The sequence below is a fragment of the Ptychodera flava genome, chromosome 9 (assembly GCF_041260155.1).
Source record: "Ptychodera flava strain L36383 chromosome 9, AS_Pfla_20210202, whole genome shotgun sequence".
Taxonomy (NCBI): domain Eukaryota; kingdom Metazoa; phylum Hemichordata; class Enteropneusta; family Ptychoderidae; genus Ptychodera; species Ptychodera flava.
Window position 1 is genome coordinate 35,419,939 of NC_091936.1, and position 21,276 is coordinate 35,441,214.

Sequence of the window (21,276 nt, forward strand, 5' to 3'; positions counted from 1 at the left end):
GTATAATAGATTTTATTTATGTACATTTTAACTGTTGTTTTAGACAGGAGGAAGCAAATCGTACATTGCTGGACCATTAACAGTTGTACTGTCAGTGATTGTTTTTTTGTGATTACCAAATACAGCATCAATTTGCTCATGCCTGATTTGAAATTATTTATAGTGCTCAGTCTTTATGTATGCAAGATGTTATTGTAGAATACTCCTGAAGCTCAGGGCTGTAATGGCTATAAGCAGTCAGAAGTCCTGTTGTTTCTCTAAACGGTCTGTGTGTTTGTTCTGGTTGCTCAGAAGCTGAAGTAAAAGAAAAAAAAGCCAAATGTTTGTTCTGTCTGCTTGTAGGAGCTTGACACATGGGGGTACTATTCCGTCTGTCCATTTATTCCGGTTGTTTGGAAGGAGAAGTAATGGAAAAAAGGCCAAAAGTCTATACAGCTACTTGAAGAGATCAACACAGGGGACAGGGTACCATTCAAACTGGAGCAAACAGACAGATGGAATGGTACCCCATGTGTTGAGCTCCTACAAGAAGACAGAATTAATTTTGTGCCTTTTCTCCTTTACTTCTGCTTCCAAGCAACTTGAACAAATGGACAGAACAGAAACAAGGAGAGTTCTAACTGTGATTCTGGCCTTGCCTTGTTGAAAAGAAATAAATGAAAGAAAGAAATCTTCATAGTGTTGATTATTTACAGTCAATGGAGACATCAAATGGGGTTACAAACTGTTGACTTGATAGTAAGTGAAGGCTGAAGATGGACCAGGGAGTTTTGGAGCCAATAGCCTGGTAGATGTGCATCCAATGAAAATTTGCACATCTGCAAGGTTCTGCATATCAATATCAATATACTAATCAGTACATACATCCCAGCCGCTCTGATGCAGATAGTGCATTTGTTCAGTGTTTTTCCTAACCATTTTTACCATCATCCAAATTGACCAGTCTGCCTGGCTAGTGAGAGCCTGTGTACATTTCTTTTAAACACGTACAACAGAATTGTGTACATTCTTGTTATTACCGTAGTTCTAGTTTAAATACCTGTAAGCTCTTTAGACAGACATGTTCAACGCAGAACCATCAAGACTGAAGATTGTCTTACCATTTTAGGTCGATATGAAGAAGATTTCATACAGGGAAGAATGACGCAGTTACAGGCCTGGCTTGAAAGAATGTGCACACATCCAGTTGTGTCTAGGTCAGAAGTATTTCAACATTTTTTAAAATGCACTGACGAAAAGGTGAGTTATGACTCATTTGTCAAAATTTGGATCAGATTAAAAATTGTACACAAGGAAGTGACTTCATCACCTTTGTAATCATGTGATTTCTGACCAGACTAGTATACAGAATCTTATATTTATTTCCTTCGATATACCACGGGCATTATGTAGCATATGATTTGTATCTTAGTAATGTGTGTAGGTCTCAGAACTGAGAAATCAAAAGAAATTTTGTTTGGTAAACTAGTGATATAAACTTTAATAAAATAATCTCAATTTATTCAACTGTCCTGTATTTTATGATCGGTACTATAATGCTGCCAGGAGAGGGATTGCTTTATATTAAGAATAAATGACTAAAAAATGAATAAATGAATGAATATATAAATTAATAGGATTGCATTGATAGTGAAGCTAGCAACTATTGTTATGATAAATGTAAACTTCTATCAACGCTACCTTTTGTTTGTACCCATTTATTTAAATATACATGGCCAACGCTTAAGAACTGCTCCAGAATAACCATGATATCAACAGCGCCCTCTATGTTATCAATTCAGTATGTATGTTGCCTCACACAATGCAGATATTTATAAAGTAAACTGACTTCTGAGATAGTTGTTCAGGCCTGTTTCAGATGCACACGCTTCTGCCCATCTGTAAAACAGGTTGGTGAACACCTCTGATCTTTTTGCTCATTGGCCATCGAAAATTTTACCCCGATGTTAGTCATTCACATACAAGAGCAACAGATCATTTACCCCTAAATATGTTCTAGAATGAATTTCTTGTTGTTGATCCTGCAAGGACAATATTTGGCTCATTCCTCAGTTTTCATAAATGCATTTTTAAAGGATTTTGATACTAACCTTTTATTTTACCCACCATTAATAATATATTTCAGTATTCCATATGCAATCGTGTCTTTGTTATTGTAGAAAGGTGTAAATTCACCAGAATTGAATGAACAAATCCTTAATATATACATTGTATAGTACCATGTTTGTTGTTTATGACTGATTTCCTGAAGTGACAAGACCTGTGAACTAGTATTGTATGACAGATTAATAATTTATGTAGTGCACTGCAGGCAATGGACCAGTGAACGTCAGTCCTGGCAGGCGAACAGAAAAAATGAATTTCTTTGATTTGTTTGTTGTCTATTTTCTTCTGTATAGCTTTGGAAACAAGGAAAGCGGAAAGCTGAAAAAGATGAACTCGTTGGAGCAGCGTTTTTCCTCACAATAAAACCACCTAATGCCTCATTAGAAGCATCAACAATGTAAGTGAATGATATGGGAAACTCATGTTCTAAGAATGATTGTGATTGCTGTATGTTCTCAAAAATGTTTGTCACATAAAAACCTCTACAAGAGTAAAAAGATTTGTCACATAACGTCAAAATTTGTACAAAGTTTGTCAGTGTAGTAATCAGATTTGAGTATAGCCTTGAACCAGTGTAACAGACACATGTATGAAGATAGTGATTTTAATTTACCTCTAGCAATGAATTACTGGGAGCACCTGCTGTATATGACACCTCAGTAATCAAAAGTTGCCATCAATTAGCCAAATCCTAGAAATTCAATTCATATCACCTTGGTATTCACGACCAGCATGCCTTCTTAGCCAGTTTACGTGCCACTGATGTGAGATTTTTTCCCTTTGACCCAAGGAAATTTCAAGAACTTCAAAAATTCACACAGAGTTCATTAATATTTAATAAAGGGGCATACCGTTAAGGACATGTGTAAAACAGAGAGAGCTTAAATACGAAGGTGTCTCAAACAGACACATCACAAAATTATTTGGCCTTTCTTCCAGGTTTACTACACAGTGGCATTGAGTGTATGGCAGGAAGTGCATCAGTGTCTTTCAAATAAGCAAGTAGTAAAAGACTTTGGAGCTAATCCAGACACTGAACCATCTGCAAAACGTTACCAGTGTGTTTCTAAATGTCCTTGTCCTTTTGTGTAAACATCCAATTACCTTTGTTAAACTTTACAGGAAACTTCCCACAGATTCCTTTCCAGATCTCAAGAGAAAAACTTTTTGTCTCAATCCATTCAAGAACTTTTTTGACATTGCCTGCTTGTATCTGTAAAGCTGAAAAGGGGAACCATTCATAACGGATATAGAAAAAAATTTTCGATTTAAGATATAGACCACAGTGAAAACCCAACCTTCTCTATAACCTCCATAATGAGCCAACCTTCCCCGCAGTATGGTACAACATTTCAACGTCAGGAACACTGTGTTATGGTAAATCTCTCCATTCTATCATGAAGAGGAACCGTAAACCCTATTTTCTCTAGTGTCTGTGGAGCAGCACATATAATGTTACTATCCAGACCCTGACAATATCATTAATTCTGAATCTCGTATATCTTTGACAGAGAATTTCAACATGATAATTTGAACAAGTTTGTCCGAAGCATGGATGACAGCGTCAGCAAGTTGATGCAGGTTGTACATGACAGGGAGAAGAAACATCAAGGACGTAAGTTTGACTAGTCACCGGCATTGCTCATACAGTTCTAGCTTGCTTTTCAAGTGAATGCATGAGTTTGTTTTCTCGACTTGGCAATCTGTGTTGAATTTACGCATTCAATTTGGTGTATGCTCTCTTCCAAAGTCATCAGGTTAAGTTAGTATGGCCGTTGAAAGTGAAAGACTTCAACTTTTGCTCAAACTTTCCTGAATGAAACTTTCAACCATTTTCTTATTGAATCAAGAATAAAGATCGGGGATTTATTTCCTTAAAATTGATCCTGTTGTACTTCATTGGATGATATATTTTCTTGTTTTTTTTTTTATTTTTCAGCGTTTAGGAAGGAGTTCAACAAACTAGGAGGTGGATTTAATGCGATAGCAACATCATTTGAGATTGATGCTAGTGTTGGTAAGTTCTTTCATTTCGAACCAACCATCTCTGCGATGTATAGATCTGTAATCCTTGCTCCATCCCTGTTGTGTGGGTCATATTGTAATTGTGTTGAGGGTATTCAATCAGGGCAATGGTATGTGAATTTTCATCAAAACCATAGATTTTTAAATTACACCTGATTTGACAAATTATTTTCAGATTCATTATGACCAAACATGACTTTCTCATCTATTTTTTGGAAGAAATATCAAAATGAATCAAGTTTACAATCAAAAAGCATGCACTTTTACATCCAAAATTATGCAAATTTTACATCCAAAATTATGCAAATTTTAGATTGTATGACTGCATTATGATAAGTAGGCCAAATATTATGGATCCAGAAAGATTTCAATGTAAAAACTTGCAAGATTTCACCGCTAAATTTGTTTTGCAAAAGAGTTGAGAGAGTTCTTGAGTATTTTAGTATATCAAAAAATGTGAAATTCATGTTTAATTTATCACCCCTACAAATATAAATGGGGCTAGACTAGTTCACAATGGCTGTGAAAAATTATTTACAATATGTCACAAGTTTAAAAGATAATTTTGTTACATTAATAATATGCACTTGGTCAAAATGTCATCAGTTACTTAAGTAGGCCAGCACATGTGCATTGAAAATTTCACTGTAAAAATTGTATTTCAAAACACTCTATCTATCTGAACTCATGTTAAAAAATTCCATGTACAATAATTTTTGTTGTTGTTGTTTTTCAGCTTCAAATCCACTGACAAGAGCCATACACCACACCGGCACAACCTATGAAGAGATAGGGTCAATATACTCAGAGCAACCGAAATACGACTTAATTCCCATGTACTGTAAACTCCATGAGTATGAAGGATTGCTCTCTACTTTCCCTGAAATGCTGCAAATCCACAAGGTAGGCACTAGTTTCATTTCTGTTACTTTAGATGAATGGATGGATAGATGGATGAATTAATAGATAGATATATAGATAGATAAATAGGTAGAGGAATGGATGGATAGATGAATGAATGGACAGATGAGTAGAGGAATGAATGGGTAGGTGAATAGATAGATAGATAAATGGATTGATGGATGGACGGATGAAAGGTAGAGAGATGAATAGATGAATGAATGGATTGATAGATAGATAAATAGATGAATAGATGGATGGGTAGTTGAATAGATAAATAGATGAATGGATGGATAGATGAATAGTTGGATGGATTAATGGATGGATAAATGAATAAATGGATAGATGGATAGATAGATAGCTAAACATGAATGGATTGATGGGTAAGTGGATGAATAGATGAATGGGTGGATAGATGGATAGATGTATGGATTAAAGGATGGCTTGATGAATGGATGAGAAATGAATAGATGGATAGATAATTAAATGAATAGATGGATAGATGATTTGATGAATGGATAAATGAATTGATAGATAAATGGATGAATAGATAGATGGATCAAAAGATGGATGAGTTGAATGAATGGATGGATAGATGAATTAATGGATGGATAGATGAATGAATGGATGTATGATTCCACTATTGTCCCTCCACATCGTCATTTCACAAAGTTTTTACTGTTTTGTTCATCAGGGAGCCCTCAGCAAGGTTAAAGAGTGTCAGAAACTAGTGGACGAAGGCAAAATGGATGGCAGTGATGCAGCTAGTGTTAGTCAAAGAGCTGACACAATATCCTATTCTCTGTTAGGTGAGTAGTTTGATCTCTGGTCAAAACCCCCACACAGCCTTTCAGCTTCTACTTTGTCATGTCTTTTACAAAGGGAGCTTATCTGTCTGTTTGTGTGTCTGTCTGAACATGTATGTATGCATGTGTGTATGCATGTATGTATGTATGTATGTATGTATGTATGTATGTATGTATGTATGTATGTATGTATGTATGTATGTATGTATGTATGTATGTATGTATGTATGTATGTATGTATGTATGTATATATATGTGTGTGTGTGTGTGTGTATGTATGTATGTCTGTATGTATTTAGGGAGGAATGTTTGGCTGTCTTATCCAATTTGCAAAAACTCAAAATGTACTCTATGTATCATTTGGTTGGATATTTATTGTGGAGGTATGTGTCATGGAGTTAGGGCTACCATTGTTGTTATGAAACTGCACATCTCTGAAAATATGCAACTGAGCTTGAAAAATGTGATATGGTAAAACATCTAGAACTCAGGAAACTACTTGTCAGATTGCACTTGTTGTTTTAGGTATAGGTTTATATGTCATCTTTATCAGAAATATCAATGCTGGTAGTACAGACTATTGGTAACTCTCGCAATGGGCTGCCAAAGGGGACGTGGCTGCAAGCGGCCTACTGATAGATATGAATCCCTGCACACTGCACACTAGTAGGAAGTATGATAAGAATAAAATCTTGACAGCATAGTTACCGCCATTGCAATCCCACAATGCATTCTGATTGCACCATCGCATATCACAGCCACAGCTTTCATTTTTTGGGATTTTATCAATTTGCAATGGATGAAATTATATCGTTACTAAGGTAAATTCAGAATTTGAAATAAGTTGGAACCCATCAATATATTTTTGTTTGGGATGAAACATAAATACATGGTTTGATGGCATCCATTGTGCGTGCTGGCAGGCATCATGACTGATGTCCTATGCTCAGCAAACTGCCGCATGTGTATTCAGCACAGCCATCAACACCTGTGATGAAAAGGAGTTTCTTAAATATACCTTTATCAAATACGCATCTACTATGAACAGTGAACTGTCATTTTATTGAAATTACATACCTGCGTGCACTTATTGGCTCAGCCGTAGTGGGATTATTATGATAGAAGAGACTTTTTTCGTCTCATTATGAGATCTCATGAAATTTTGACATGCACTATAACAAACATAAGTTTGCATTTGAGCGTGGTTTCTGTAGAGTTTAGCAGAAAAAAAAAAAAACTTGCACATTTTTTTTAATTCTGAAAATATAATTGTTTAGCACACGTCGCAAGACATTGCACTGTTGTTCACAGTAGCAACACCATCTCATGATATGCACAGCACAGAAATCTTCTACTAAATGAGTTCTCAGTGGATTTCTATTCCTTTGTACATTTTGTTGCTTACAAACCAACTATTTTCTGTTCTTTCATTTTACAGCGGAGCAGAATCAGTTTCAAGAACAGAGAGTTAAGGACTTCAAGGAAATGATGCAGGGATTTCTACAAGAACAAATCAACTTTTATAAGAAAATCACAGACAAATTGGAACGTACTTTAGCAATGTATGATGAGTTTTAGAGAATTTTTTTTTCTATTCCTTTGAAGATAGCCAATCAGCAATCAAATGTAGACTGTATGACTTTTCAGGTAGCCAATCAGCATTTGTGTTTCTTGTGACAATGTGTCCATTAACTGTAACAGACGCGATGTTTTCTTTTGCCATATTTATTTGAATTCTTCTTTATTTGAGTTCTGCCAATTTACTTGGAATAGTTTTCAGTTTACTGTTGTCACATTTCGGTGAGTGCTCAAAAAATATAATTTGTAACTTGCAATTTACTTAATACAGAACTTACGTATTTCACGGAAGTTCAAATATGATATAGGTGAGTCCTAAAAACAAGAAGTGTTATGTAGATATATCTGAACTAAATGTGCTGATATTTTGGTATAAATTTTTCCGTTTTGCATGTTTCTTTCGTTTTATTTTGGTCAGACTTTACTGTGACCAGGACATTGAACATATAAATTGAAAAGGGGTCGGATTTCATTTGGCACCATGCCAAATGATGGAAATTTAAGCTTGTCTTTTGTATGCTATCCCAAGCTCTGATTGGCTCACATTCAGATAACACTTATCTGACAGATATACTTTGTTGTAACATATGTTCTGATTGGCTGGGGAAATTTTTGGTATATTTGTAATATTCAATCGAATGTGGCATTAATTGGCTCATGTACTTTACATAAATCATTACACTTTTTTTATAGAGGAGGGTTTATTTTCCAGAAAAACACTACTAGGTAGCTATGTATTGCTGTGTTTATACTGTACAGTGAGTTGGCAGTGATGGAACGGTTTTGTTCTCTTCTTTCATTGAACTTTGCAATATTTTGAGAAATACTTATTTACTTTTCAGCACAATTTAGCAATATAACATTACACGTAACTGAATTACCGATTAGGTTGATCCTAATTTTAGAAATTTCACTGGTTTATTCTTGACCGCTCAAATTGTATCTCAAATATTGTATGTTCCTTTCAATGTTAACAGCAAATGGAATTCAAAAGATGAGTTAATTTCTTTCTTTCCAAAAGAAACAATGTGTACCTTTTTCCCCCATAAAATCATAATATGTGATGTCCATAAGGTGTTATAACATCGACGACATTTCAAAGAGAATTGACAACGTATTTTTCCAGCAATCTTTGGCAGAAAGCGTACCATAATTGGTTGATTAAATCATAGACAGTCGAGAAACGGGATGAGAAGCTGCGGTATTTTCTTTGAACGAACTAGTCTGGAATAAATTATGTTGGGTTTGCATACCCAATGATGAACAAATCTAATTACCATCCAAATGTCACACAATCTCCCACAACATGCTACTGTCTATGATTAAATCATTTTACAACTTCACTATCTGGGACAAGCTAGAGCAAACTATTTTTTAATGAAAAAAATACTTGACAAACCAAAGTGATGAAAGGTATATACCAGTAGGCCCAGGATGATAACTCTTATAATTATTCGTAAGGTCCACAAATGTTGACAATGTTTACCTCTTGGTAAAATCCATCATTTTATCAGATATTACATTACAGTTCAATTATTTGATTTAGAGCACTGCAGCAAGATAGATATTTTCATATAAGATGTAAATTAAAATAACTTTATCATTTAACATTATTTTTCATTACAGGAAAATGTAAGAGTATGTAAAAAGAGCTAGTGAAAGGTTTGGGATAGGGTTGGCAATTGCTTTGTGACTCTAATAAGAATGGATTAATTTTGTCTTCAGATCTAAATTTTTCATTCAACAAATGTGAATGAAATCTCTGCTAATAAGATGAGAGTTTTTGTAAATGTTTATTGAAAAATGAGTACGATGCAGTGCATCAAAAGTTATAATGAAATTGCTTTTCTATTGATAAGCCGTGTCTGATATGTAGTGGTCCTGCAAAGTTGTGTCCAATTTGATCGCTGGTTAGTTTTTTCCGCAAATAAGTGCAGGGTAGAGCAAATCATTTCCAAATCCACTTGTCCATGGACTCATTGCAAAAGCACTATTACTACAAACCAAGCGTAAGTTTCTATTAGACGACCTTTGACATTGTACTGCTCGTCTGCCCTGCTATCATGTACACTGTCTTCTGTTAACTTTGACACCCACTTGTAGCTGATGTCCATAGTATAATGAACATTGAAAGATATGGACTTACGAAATCACCGATTTGGCCGTCTTAAAATATAAAGAAATGGCATCTACTACCAGTTGACTTCCTGAATAAATGTTTTCCTTTATTCAAATATGCAAATCAATACATAATGACTCATTATGAGTGGAGAATATTCATTGGTCCAAAATTGAGCATTGTTTACGAAGTGAACCAATCACAGACAGCTTTGTGAGACCACTGTGTACTGCGACTCATTGTTACTAACTTTATTACATCAAACATTCTGTGATTCAGAGAATTAAAGATCTGTGTTCATCCTTACATATTTTATTTGTATATCTTTAGTGCTTCAAAAAAATCGATTGAGATCTGTGCTAAGGAGGAACTTTCAAATATATTGCTCATTCGTCTTATACAGAGATGAAAAAATATCATTAACTCAAAAAGGTTTTGACGGTCAAATATTTTCCAAGCAGAAAAACTGTTTTTATGTCATTGTGGAAATAGCACCACACGAGTCTTTTCACCGTTAATTCAATATCACCATAAGGTGGTCACTTTGATTTAAAAGGTCAGAAATGATAACAAATCCCAGGAAGGGTGATACCCTGAACAGTTTTTGAGAAATTTTAAATTTTCTCGTCAAAATAAAACTTTATTCCTGTAAATATTTGCCATGAATTGTTTGACTGTCAAAAATGTCACTTCACAAGTCGTGGCCCTTTGAGATATCTGAATCAATATTTTTCAAAAGCATAAAATTATTTTCAAATTGTCAAGCAGAAACTGGTTGCAGAAATGATGTTTTCGATAAAAGCCGTCTTGGTTGTGTTGAACTGAATTAAATTGATGAAGTCGGCGATATTTGTTGATTATTTCATCGCTTTGTAACTCGGTACAGATGTATTTAAGCTTGACAGTGTTCTATCTTTTTTATCTATCCTCCAGTCTGATGAAGTTATATATTTTGAATTTTAGAAGATATGTATGTAGAATTCTCTGTGTGTTGTGTGGGTGTGGGACAACGGGTGTGTGTGTGTGTATCTGTTTGATTGGATGGGTCACTGCTCTTTACATGTATTCACTTTGATTTCATAATATTGGTCAATTTCAAGAACTCTACAAAGTGCAAGATATTTCATGTCCATGAAAAAGTAACAAACATAATCAGTTAGGTAGGATGTCTCCAAATCTTTTACAATGTCATTTGCAAATAAAAGTGATTTCATTTACTAGTATATATTGGTCTACATATTTTCTACATTGCATTTTTAGTGGTATTCCTCGCTGGGTAAGAAGCTGTGTAGGGTGTATGCCAGTACTAAAAGTGATCCAGATTTTGTAAAGGTTTCAGAAAATGTACAAACAAATGGACAGGTTTCTATGATGTTCCTTCACTGATTTAACGACACTGATGTATCCCAAATATGTTAGCTCTGTATTGTGTACATACTATATTCAAATAAGAAAGCCATACTAGCTGTAATTACTATAAAGCATGCTTTACTTTTTTTAAAACAATGTATATTTTCAACAATCTTTACTTTAAAATGTTATTTCATGCTTTGATTTAATTGTTACAACTTCAAATATGATTATCAGTCAGTACCCCTATCCCCCCCCATGTGAAAATTCATCTGTATCTTGTAAAACATGGAACCATGGAACATATAAACATGTAAACATAGAACAGAACATTTAAACAGAGAACAATGTAACATGTAAACATAGAACCATTGAACATGTAAACATAGAACAAAGGAATATGTAAACATAGAACCACTGAACATGTAAACATAGAACCATGGAAACATGAAAACATAGTACCATGGAATATGTAAACACAGAACCATGGAACACAAATCCATGTAAACATAAAACCATGGAACATGTAAACAGAACTATGGGAGATGTAAATACGTGAACATAGAACCACAGAACGTGTAAACATAGAACTATGGGCATGTAAACATAAAACCATTGAACATTTAGACATAGAACCATGGAACATTGGACCATGGAAATAACTGGGTTGAAGTAATGTCATGATGACAGAAAGGTGAAACCAACCACCTCACTGCTTGTGTCATCTTTGCTTTTCTTGTCTACTTTCATTAGCAAATGTATCGTAGAAGTCTTCTCTTTGCATTTGTAAGTCTGTGTTCTTCTTCCTTTCTGTGTTTTAACTATTTTGTTCTTTGGAATGATCTGTTAATACCAACCATATTGTACAAATACCGAGAGAATCCTTGGTGAGTGCAAGGACACTCTCATTCATATTTCCATTCACTAGGCTCAAAACCCTCACCCTTTGAAATAAGGGTAATCAAATCAATTTTATGAAATAGTTTACTTAGGCAGATGCTTTGCCAAATGAAGAATTTGGTAAGCACTAGCTGTTCATCACCTGGACATAAGAGAAATTTTTATGTACCAGCAATATTTTTCTGTCCTTGTATACTTCAAATGCAGTCACTTTATGAATCAAACATATTTTCTGAGTATGTATGGGTAATGTAAGGAAAATTGTTTTAGGTTTTTTTGCTCTTTTTGTTGTTGTAATAAATTTGAAACAGAACAGTGAAATAACTTGTTCATGTACCACAAAGAATAGATGTGATGTAAGAGTTGGATGCATATGTGTTGTTTGCCGGATAAAGAAAAGCAATGATATTAAAAACACCCATCCATCACACTGGAGCAAAAGACATTATCAGTCATAACAAAAATGTTAAAGATTGTTATTGATAAATTTGTAATTATTGATATTGTTAATGAAAATTTATTGCTTTTGTCATAATTGTGTACTTAGATACGTACCCAACTGCACTGGAATTGGGTTAGGGTTAGGGTTAGGGTTAGACTTATTCACTCCCTCTATATATTGAGACAGAGGAATAAGTCTAACCCTAACCCTAACCCTAACTTAAGCCTAAGCCTAAGCCTAACCCTAACTTAAGCCTAACCCTAACCCTAACCATCGGAAATACGTATCAATAAACAAACAAACAAACAAATAAACTGCTCTTTATTGACAAATATTAACAAAATAGCTTTTCACTGTTATTTTATTAAAAATAACAAATAAACAAACACAAACACTTACACACAAACAAACACAGACACAAATAAACAAGTACGAGCCCCCTGTGGTCACACTTGTTCCTCTGTGCGTCTGAAAACCATTTATGACATGGTCACTCCTCTCCTCTCTGCAATTGCAATTGCTATACTGCACTTTGCTGGCTGTACTGTATCACAACAAATTTGTTTCATTTTATTTGCTCACGTGTTAACACACGTTAGCATAAGTCGCAGCGATGTCTGTCTGTCTGTCTGTCTGTCTGTCTGTCTGTCTGTCTGTTGGTCCGATATCTCAAAAACGGCTGATCAGATCAGAATCAAATCTGGTACATATATTCAGTTAACAAATGGCAAGAACTGATTAGTTTTTGGTGGGTGTGGCTTGCACACTTTTTGCTCATTTGCATAATTAATGATTTTAGAAAAAACGGATATACATTAAAAACGACTGCACACAATTTGATGAGATTTGCTACAAATGTTGATCACACCAAGATATATCAGCAGTGGGAACCATTAAGGGGTGACATGAAAGATAGTTGCTAATTTGCATATTTAATGAACTTTCCTAATTAGGGATATATGTCTGATTTGACTCGATCAAAATTGACCAAACTTGGTATGTATATTAAAGATACAGTTATTTAACATTATTGAAAGTCATTCAGCGTTCTAACTTTAGCCAATTCCTAATTTGCATATTTAATGAACTTTGCTAATTAGGGATATATATTTGGATTGACTGGACCGATGTTGATGAAACTTGCTACATGTATTTGGAGCTACTATGATACAACATTTTTGAAAGTCTTTAAGCATTTTTACTTCAGCCAATTCCAAATTTGCATATTTAATGAACTTTCCCAATTGGGGATATACATAAAAGATACTGTGATATAACATTATTAAAGTCAAAAGACATTTTTACTTCAGCCAATTCCTAATTTGCATATTAAATGAATTTTCACAATTAGGGATAATTATCTGAATTGACTTGATCAAAATTGATGAAACTTGCTATGTACATTAAAGACACTATAATACAATATTATTGAAAGTCATTAAGCATTTTCTCTTCAGCCAATTCCTAATTTGCATATTTAATGAACTTTCCTAATTAGAGATATATATCTGAATTGACTGGACCAAAGTTGACAAAACTTGCTACATATATTGCAGATACCATGATACAACATTATTGACAATCATTAAGCATTTTTACTTAAGTCAATTCCTAATTTACATATTTAATGAACTTTGCTTATTAGGGATATATACTGGGATTTACTTGATCAAAGTTGGCAAAACATGCTATGTACATTGATGATTATACCTGGTTAAAACAATATCGAAAGTCATTTCACATGTTCATGTCAGCTAATTTATAATTTGCATATCTAATGAGCTTTCACAGCTCGGCATATATGGCTTGAAGGACTGGGCCAACGGTAATTACACTTGCTATATAAAATGGTGATACAATGACAGCAGTCAAAGAACTTTAATATTTTTATTTCAGCTAATTACATATTTGTATACTTCATGACCTTTTAGAATTAATCGGCAGTGAATATTGTTCATTATGTTGATCATAATACTTTCAATGGAGTTGCAAACATGTGGCAAAGGTTCAAATTTACACGTAACTGCAATATATAATGAAACACGTGAGCATTTTCAGTTCCTATCTGGTTAGCTCATATGTGTAACACATGTGGGCTTATGGTTTAGCAATGTGTGTGTGCGTGTGCACGATATCTCAAGAACGGCTGTTCAGATCTCCACCAAATTTTGTACATAGCTTCAGATATCAAATGGCAAGAACTGATTAGATTTTGGTGGGCCTGGTATGCATATTAATGAAGTTATCAAAGTTTTAATTTTTCTGTTACATGGTTGTCTATGGGACGCATGATGACCATAGTGTTATATACCAAGATTTACTGCACTAAATATGATGAAACTTGCCATATAAATTGTAATATGCAAGAAATGATAATATTTGGAGCACCATGCCAATTAAATGCTAAATTGAATATTGTAATTAGTGATACAATTCTGAAATTGGTTCACCAATTTTGATAAAACGTGCAGATATTGAAGTGACAGACATTTGATGGTGCTGTGAGACATTTAGCAGAGCCAACAGCTCACAATGTTGATGGTATAATCTGAACCAGTGAAGGAAAGGACTGCTGAGTACTGAATGCTGGATTTTTCTTGCCTTTGTCACCTCAGTCCTGTGGTGAAAGAGGCTAGTGATAGCGCCACCGCTGTGTGGAGTGTAAATATGTTAGTAAAACGATAGTTTGATCATATCCGCTGTTTGAGGGCGCTGTAAGTACCATGTATATGTATGGAGTGTGACTGGACGGAAACTTCGAATATTAACTGGGATAACTATAAAAAGTCCTTGCTCCAGCTTTTAAATACAGACAACATTGTCAACAATGTTGTAGATGACCTAAACTGGAAGATCTATCGTAGAGGTTTAGTCATAGAAAGTTTGGCAAAAATTTTCAAAGTTAGTGATGGGAAATGCCACATCTGTGGGGACGAAGAGACCATTGAACATGCAATTTTTGATTGCAGATATGCAAACGAACTATGGGATAAATGCAAATTGTTCTTAACAAAAGAGCATGGACTACATGAAGACACTGACTTGAAAAAAATGGCAATAACTGGAGCAGACATTGATGATTCAATCTCAGAAATAATATATTGTATTACTTCTTATGTTAAATACACTATCTGGAATATACGAAACTCTGTGGTTTTTGATAAGATAAAAGTTACAATCAATGCATATCTGATTCAGCCAAAGATTGAGAGAAACTGACCATAACTTCTGCAACTGCACACATGAGGGCGCACTTTCTACTCCACTATCACTTTTAGGTATCGCTCATACACAAACAAATCCATACTGCACCCCTCTTCTACAAAAACATTTCCAGGAAAATTTATATAATGAATAGTAGGGCAACACTCCCAAACCTAATAGCATCTACACTGTATCAAACCACAGACCCTCGTTTTTCTCGAGGGTCTATGATCAAACCAAAGGAGAAATTTCTCCAAACATTCTGTAATCAACTTTTATCATCAATGATGTGTTTTTCAGATCAGACTATTTTTATTCTCAAAACATATTAGCATATTAATCTTACAGACATCTTTCTGCACTATGCGACGACATTTAAGAATGAAACTCATCAGCCACTAATTACCATATCCTGTAATTTATCACAAAAGTTAATGAAACTTGCTACTTATGCTTATGTCACATACCATTCTATGATAAAGACTATTGAACTAAATGACAGCCCTGACTCACTAGTACACATGTGAGCATGTTCAAGTCCAATATCAACATCCGTCGCCTCCTTCTGGTATCCTGTTAAATATGTAAATTATTCGCTGATTTAGCATACCCTCTGGTCCGTCACATACCATTATTCACACTTTCCAAACAATTATGCCAGCGTCATTCAATGAAATGACCAATTTCAGAACAAATCACTGACAATGACAGGTATGTTTGGACGGGCGGCCTGGTGTGAAGAGCGCCCTCCAAGGTCAACCAAAACAACAATATACAATATACAATTGCATTTTGTCGTTTGCCCGGTAAAAAATTCACGTATGAAGGAGCCTGATATGCCAGTGGGTCAATACGTCAAAAATTTCCCTGATATTGAAAGGTTATGTATTAAGAGTATTTGCTCTTCATGGAATTCTGGTCTATGATAATATTTAGCACCGACTCTCATATTACAGCAAACAACAAACACGAAGCATACATGACTAGACTCCCGAGGTATTCTCCTGTGCTAACTCTTGGTCCATGCACTTAGTTAAATGAGATTAAAAAAACTGTCCGCAGCTGCCCTTCCGCCACGGTTTTAAGGAGCGTCCCCTCCCACCAAAAATTTCCCAAATTAATTTAGCATTGATTGCAAATACAGCGGAAATACAATCACTCCAGGGCACGTGAGTTCACCTTTTGTTGGACGTTTTGAAACTCTGGAAACGATACTATTATCTGCTATTATCTGATTTGATCTTTAGATTGTTAGTCGTTGCAGTGCACAGTAGCCTCTGAGTGCACGACGCGTCACCATGATAAAAGTGCACTCGTAGTTATTACTACCGAGCAGTACAGACCGCCTTCCTCTAAAGGGTTGCAGGGTTGATTGCTCTTTGGACAACAATTTAGTTGCGTATCTTCGGCGAAGAACTATCTCACGACCTCAGGTGAAATTTGGCATCCCCGACAAACCCTTTGCCTCGACATGGAGGGGTGGCATATGCTACTCAGCGTACTTATGACATTTTATCTTGTCTCAGGTAAGTTTTAGTCAAAAGTTATTCAAAAAATCAGAAAAAAGATCCAAACAACATTCAATGTTAGATTTATAATTTGAAAATATGTCTTATACTGTAATTCAATGGATGCAAACTGTAAAAGACGCGTTTTTTCAGTTAGTCTTAAAGTGCAGCAAAGGGGCGTTGTCAGTTAACTTACATTGTAAATCGTCTTCCCGAACTATCATTACAAACGACACTTTCAAATTGTAACGACGTGTTTTTTCAGCAAACTTCGCGACCGTTAAGCTAAAGCAAGTATTAAGACAACGTCATAAAGAACTAAAAGCCACCCTCTAGGAAAACCTGAAGAAGTTCACATAAAGTTTTCAGACAGTCTCACAGAATGGATAAGTTTAGGAATGGCCGAAGATGAGCACCGGTAACTGTTCTATAAGAGTTTTTAGCGTTTAACGACGTTTATCAATAAACCTACGCGGAATGGCATCGATGTCTCTTAAAATGACAAATTTTCTCCATATCCGAGCATTAAATTGTTTTATATCAACCTGATTCAGCCTATAAATACTGTTTTAGTGTGTCTTTTAACGAAGAGGATCTGTTGACCATTGCTCAGTCACGGTGATGTAATGTAAACTTACTTAAGTCGAATCCGAGCATGTCTGCATTTGCTGATGTCATCATGATTTCATCTCTCTTATCATTGCTATGGCCCTGGAATCATATTGCATGTATTGCACAGCATGGTACCTATGTACGTAATATTTAATGCAGTAAAAATATTCTATGGTTACTAGATTCTGTCAATTTGATTTGCATTTGACGGTGGACAGCGCAAGCACAAATGCGAATGACAGAACGACATATAGGGACTCTGGCGATAAAAGAGCACCCGTAGTTGCATGGACATTCGCAAAATGTAGATTATTTGAACAGTCGGTGTTCAGTGAATAGCAACATCGGAGCTCGCAATGCTGTTAAATCATATTTTTAATCACAATCAGCACTCGTTTGTGGGAAAACCAAGGCTGCATATGATGGGTTCTGGTGGCCGCAGCGAAAAATTCCTCTGGCAAAATGCAGGAACTACCGAGAGACTATCAATAAAAATGTACAATTAACATATGTCTCTCAAAGTAATTAACTATAAGGGTGTTGTAATCAAACCCCCCCCCCCCATATTTTCCAAGGTGTAGCCCCATAGAAGTTGGGCCCCAGGAGGACGACTGTTCGTGTTTGATAGTGGAAAGAGAAAGTAAAAAGTTATGAGAACGAATCAAGTTAGAATAGCACTTTCTAAAATCAATTTGGAAAGTACATTATACTTTGTCATGACATTTTCAGAATCATTCAAACCCAAAGCGTTCCGAGAAGATGAAAAATGCTTTCCCGTCGATACAGTTGAATTATTTTACCCTTTGTGAGCATAGCGTGACATACTGTTTCGCTAGGATCGCTGTATTGACTTCTAAAACATTCTGAACATTTCAATATCATGCCTGAATATATTTAGCTCCTCTGCTGTCCATGAAAATAGAAAACTTACAAAGGGAACGCGTACCAGGTGGCCGCGTCATCATGAGTGACTTTATGGAACAGTCGCGCGATTCATCGTTGATCATGGTAAAAATTATGGAAGGGCTTAGTACGGCTCAATGATAAAATGTTTTCATACTTTCTTTCGTGTAAATCCTTGCTCAGCGGATTAGCCTAATCCCCTCGCACGACGAGCAGAATACCACTGTGACACCATTTTTATGGTAAAATAGCCATGCAAAATTAAATAAATGAGAACAGTTTAAACTACTTAAGAAAATACAAAACACTTGGCAAAGAATCTGTTGCCTTTGTGATAATTACGCAAAAAATACTGGATGTAAACACTCTGCAGATAAAAGGAACAAAGGTTGTAACTATCAGTGTATCTTTTGTAAGTGACCTTTGATTAGGTCATGATGCAGGCGGCAATGTTGTGATTTCTTCTTTAGGGACTATCAAGTTTTGCGATAGGTACCAAGGGTCATGTGATAAAGATACTGCTTTACACAAGCGATTTCGACTGTGTTCCGTTAACTGGTCTGCCTGCATCGGCTTGCTCAAGATTACGTTTTGATTTTAGCAACTGAAACAGCCTTTCAGAAAACCAGTTGTACTATTTGTTGTGGTTGTGAAATTTGCGATCGTCTAGGGTAATTTTTGTACATCAATTAATCTATTTACCTCTCTTCGGCTACTCTGGCTTCTTTATATCCACAATGTAAGCCTCATCGTTAGAAGAAACGTAATAAATTATTGCAAATAATTGAAAGCTATCGTTAATGTTAAAGGGGAGTGGTCGTCGGAACTGCGCATGTGCAACTTGTTTACAAACATTGTATTTCACGCACTGTATATAGATGCATCATGTCAAAATAGCTGCAACATTACGATGTACATTAAGACAAACATATGTTTTAACTTTCATCAATCTCCAACGTAGCTTGGATACAGTGTTTATATCGGTCGTAGGGGTCCCTAGCGACCTCTGAGCGCCGTTCCGACGACCATCGCCCTTTAAGGAAAGGTGTGGAAATTGAGCCGATGTGCGTTTTCCCCTTGATTGTCATCAGTAAATGCAAGGGGTACGTCCAAGAAAACTATTGTTGAATTTCTTACTGTAACGGAGCGTTGTAATAACTCCACACCTACTTCCTGGCGATGAAAGAATTAGTTTAGCTTAGCAAACGTTACATATACATAGATATATCTAAATGGAAATGAACTTCTACGTTGATTTTGTAGGGACACTTGGTCAATTTGACTGCACATTCGAGACTGGTTTATGTGGATGGAGCCAATCAAGTGGTGACGAATTTGATTGGACGAGACAGCAGGGCGAAACGGATTCACCACACACCGGGCCTTCAGGAGATCACACGATAGGAGGTTTGTAGCCAGGGTAACATAATTGATAGGTATTCAATTATGATTAATTATCATTACATATTAATATTACACAATTAATATTTATCGGTTATGTAAACAAAGTGCATTACATACAGTACGTACCAAAGGGACTGGTCAGTTTCTGCAGCCTGGGGGCGGTGGATTATATTTTGCGGACGTCAAAGAGTGGCTGACCCCCCATTCCAACGTTCGAAAATAGGATGACCCCAATTCCAACTTTCGAAAACACGGTGCCCCCCCCCCCCAAGACAAAGGTTAAACAAAAAGGTATATTCTGTTATGGTAAAATTGTTGACATGTTTGTGAAATTAATTTATAATGAAACAAGATGCTTCGCAGAACCCTGCTGAATGAAATAGTTCCCGATTATGTAGTAGCAGTGTTTGTGTAAGAGATATGCGCGCTACCAGAATGATTGAGAAGTGGATATCTTCAAGCAATCCCAACACCTCCAAGACACTCCTATTGAATTTTCCCATCAGATTCTGCAATTTTGCAATCCCCTTTTTCATCTCATTTCATGAACTTAAGATATTTGTTTCACATTTTCCTGTTTTTGACGGCACGATCTTTGACCCAACATTGCAAGTGGTTGCCTCGCCTGAAATATACTACAAGTTGACTGCAAAGTTGCGCATTCCCCCCAAAAAGCATATTGGTTAAAATAATTCACATAATGCGATTGGAGACCACGACATGATAAGCTCTTCATGCTTTTTTACAGTTATCTTGTTTTTTATAAACTGCAAGAGTTGAGGATTTCAAAATGATCTCTCAATCCCTCACACGTGATCTTTTAATTATTTAATTGTCCGAAAATAAAAAATATGAAAGGTTTAAAAAAATGATCAAATAAATGATCAAATTCCTGTTCCCTGGCATCTTGTGTCTAATGTGTCTCTGCCATTGGTTGGGCTCAGTAAACTCTTGGCTAGAAGGGTTAGATTTAGATGGGTGAGATTCTTGAATCTCCAGGTAAATACACGGTGTTGTAGCTGAGGGACAACCTTTGAAAGCTGATTTTCACCTGGGTTATCCATTTCAAACAGTGACCCGTAACAGCAACATGATATTCACCGCTACATGAAATCATACTAAAATGTCACCTTACTTTCATTCATTCATTCATTCATTCTGCATCAGTTTTGTGAAAAGCATATACTAATCAATAAATATTGTTTATTCAATATTTATTTCTAAACACCCCTAAAAATTCACGTAGATGCCAAACTTATTTCACGCTATATTTTGTACACTTGGTATTTCTGGATACACTGGTATATTTCTGATATCACTGATATCTACTGATTTTTGCCTGCATTCAGTTGTATTCATTCATGAATGTAGTATTTGTGAGGCCAATCAAATCAGAGTTCACGATAGTGATTTTCAACT

General features: G+C 35.5%; 2 protein-coding genes across 2 annotated transcripts in view; both read left to right on the top strand.

Moving 5' to 3' along the window:
- The window catches only part of LOC139140838 (sorting nexin-33-like), a 33,951-nt gene extending 21,843 nt beyond the window's left edge, over positions 1 to 12,108 (top strand). Inside the window, exons 8-14 of the mRNA XM_070710287.1 lie at positions 1,109 to 1,239; positions 2,400 to 2,503; positions 3,618 to 3,721; positions 4,046 to 4,123; positions 4,868 to 5,034; positions 5,726 to 5,840; positions 7,276 to 12,108. Of these exons, the coding sequence (XP_070566388.1) occupies positions 1,109 to 1,239; positions 2,400 to 2,503; positions 3,618 to 3,721; positions 4,046 to 4,123; positions 4,868 to 5,034; positions 5,726 to 5,840; positions 7,276 to 7,415 (839 nt within the window). The 3' untranslated portion in view covers positions 7,416 to 12,108. The remainder of the gene's footprint in view (positions 1 to 1,108; positions 1,240 to 2,399; positions 2,504 to 3,617; positions 3,722 to 4,045; positions 4,124 to 4,867; positions 5,035 to 5,725; positions 5,841 to 7,275) is intronic.
- Positions 12,109 to 16,708: 4,600 nt separating this feature from the next.
- Positions 16,709 to 21,276, top strand: part of LOC139140840 (MAM and LDL-receptor class A domain-containing protein 1-like) — a 92,193-nt gene continuing 87,625 nt past the window's right edge. The window contains exons 1-2 of the mRNA XM_070710289.1: positions 16,709 to 16,956; positions 19,717 to 19,860. Coding sequence (XP_070566390.1) covers positions 16,902 to 16,956; positions 19,717 to 19,860 — 199 coding nt within the window. The 5' untranslated portion in view covers positions 16,709 to 16,901. The remainder of the gene's footprint in view (positions 16,957 to 19,716; positions 19,861 to 21,276) is intronic.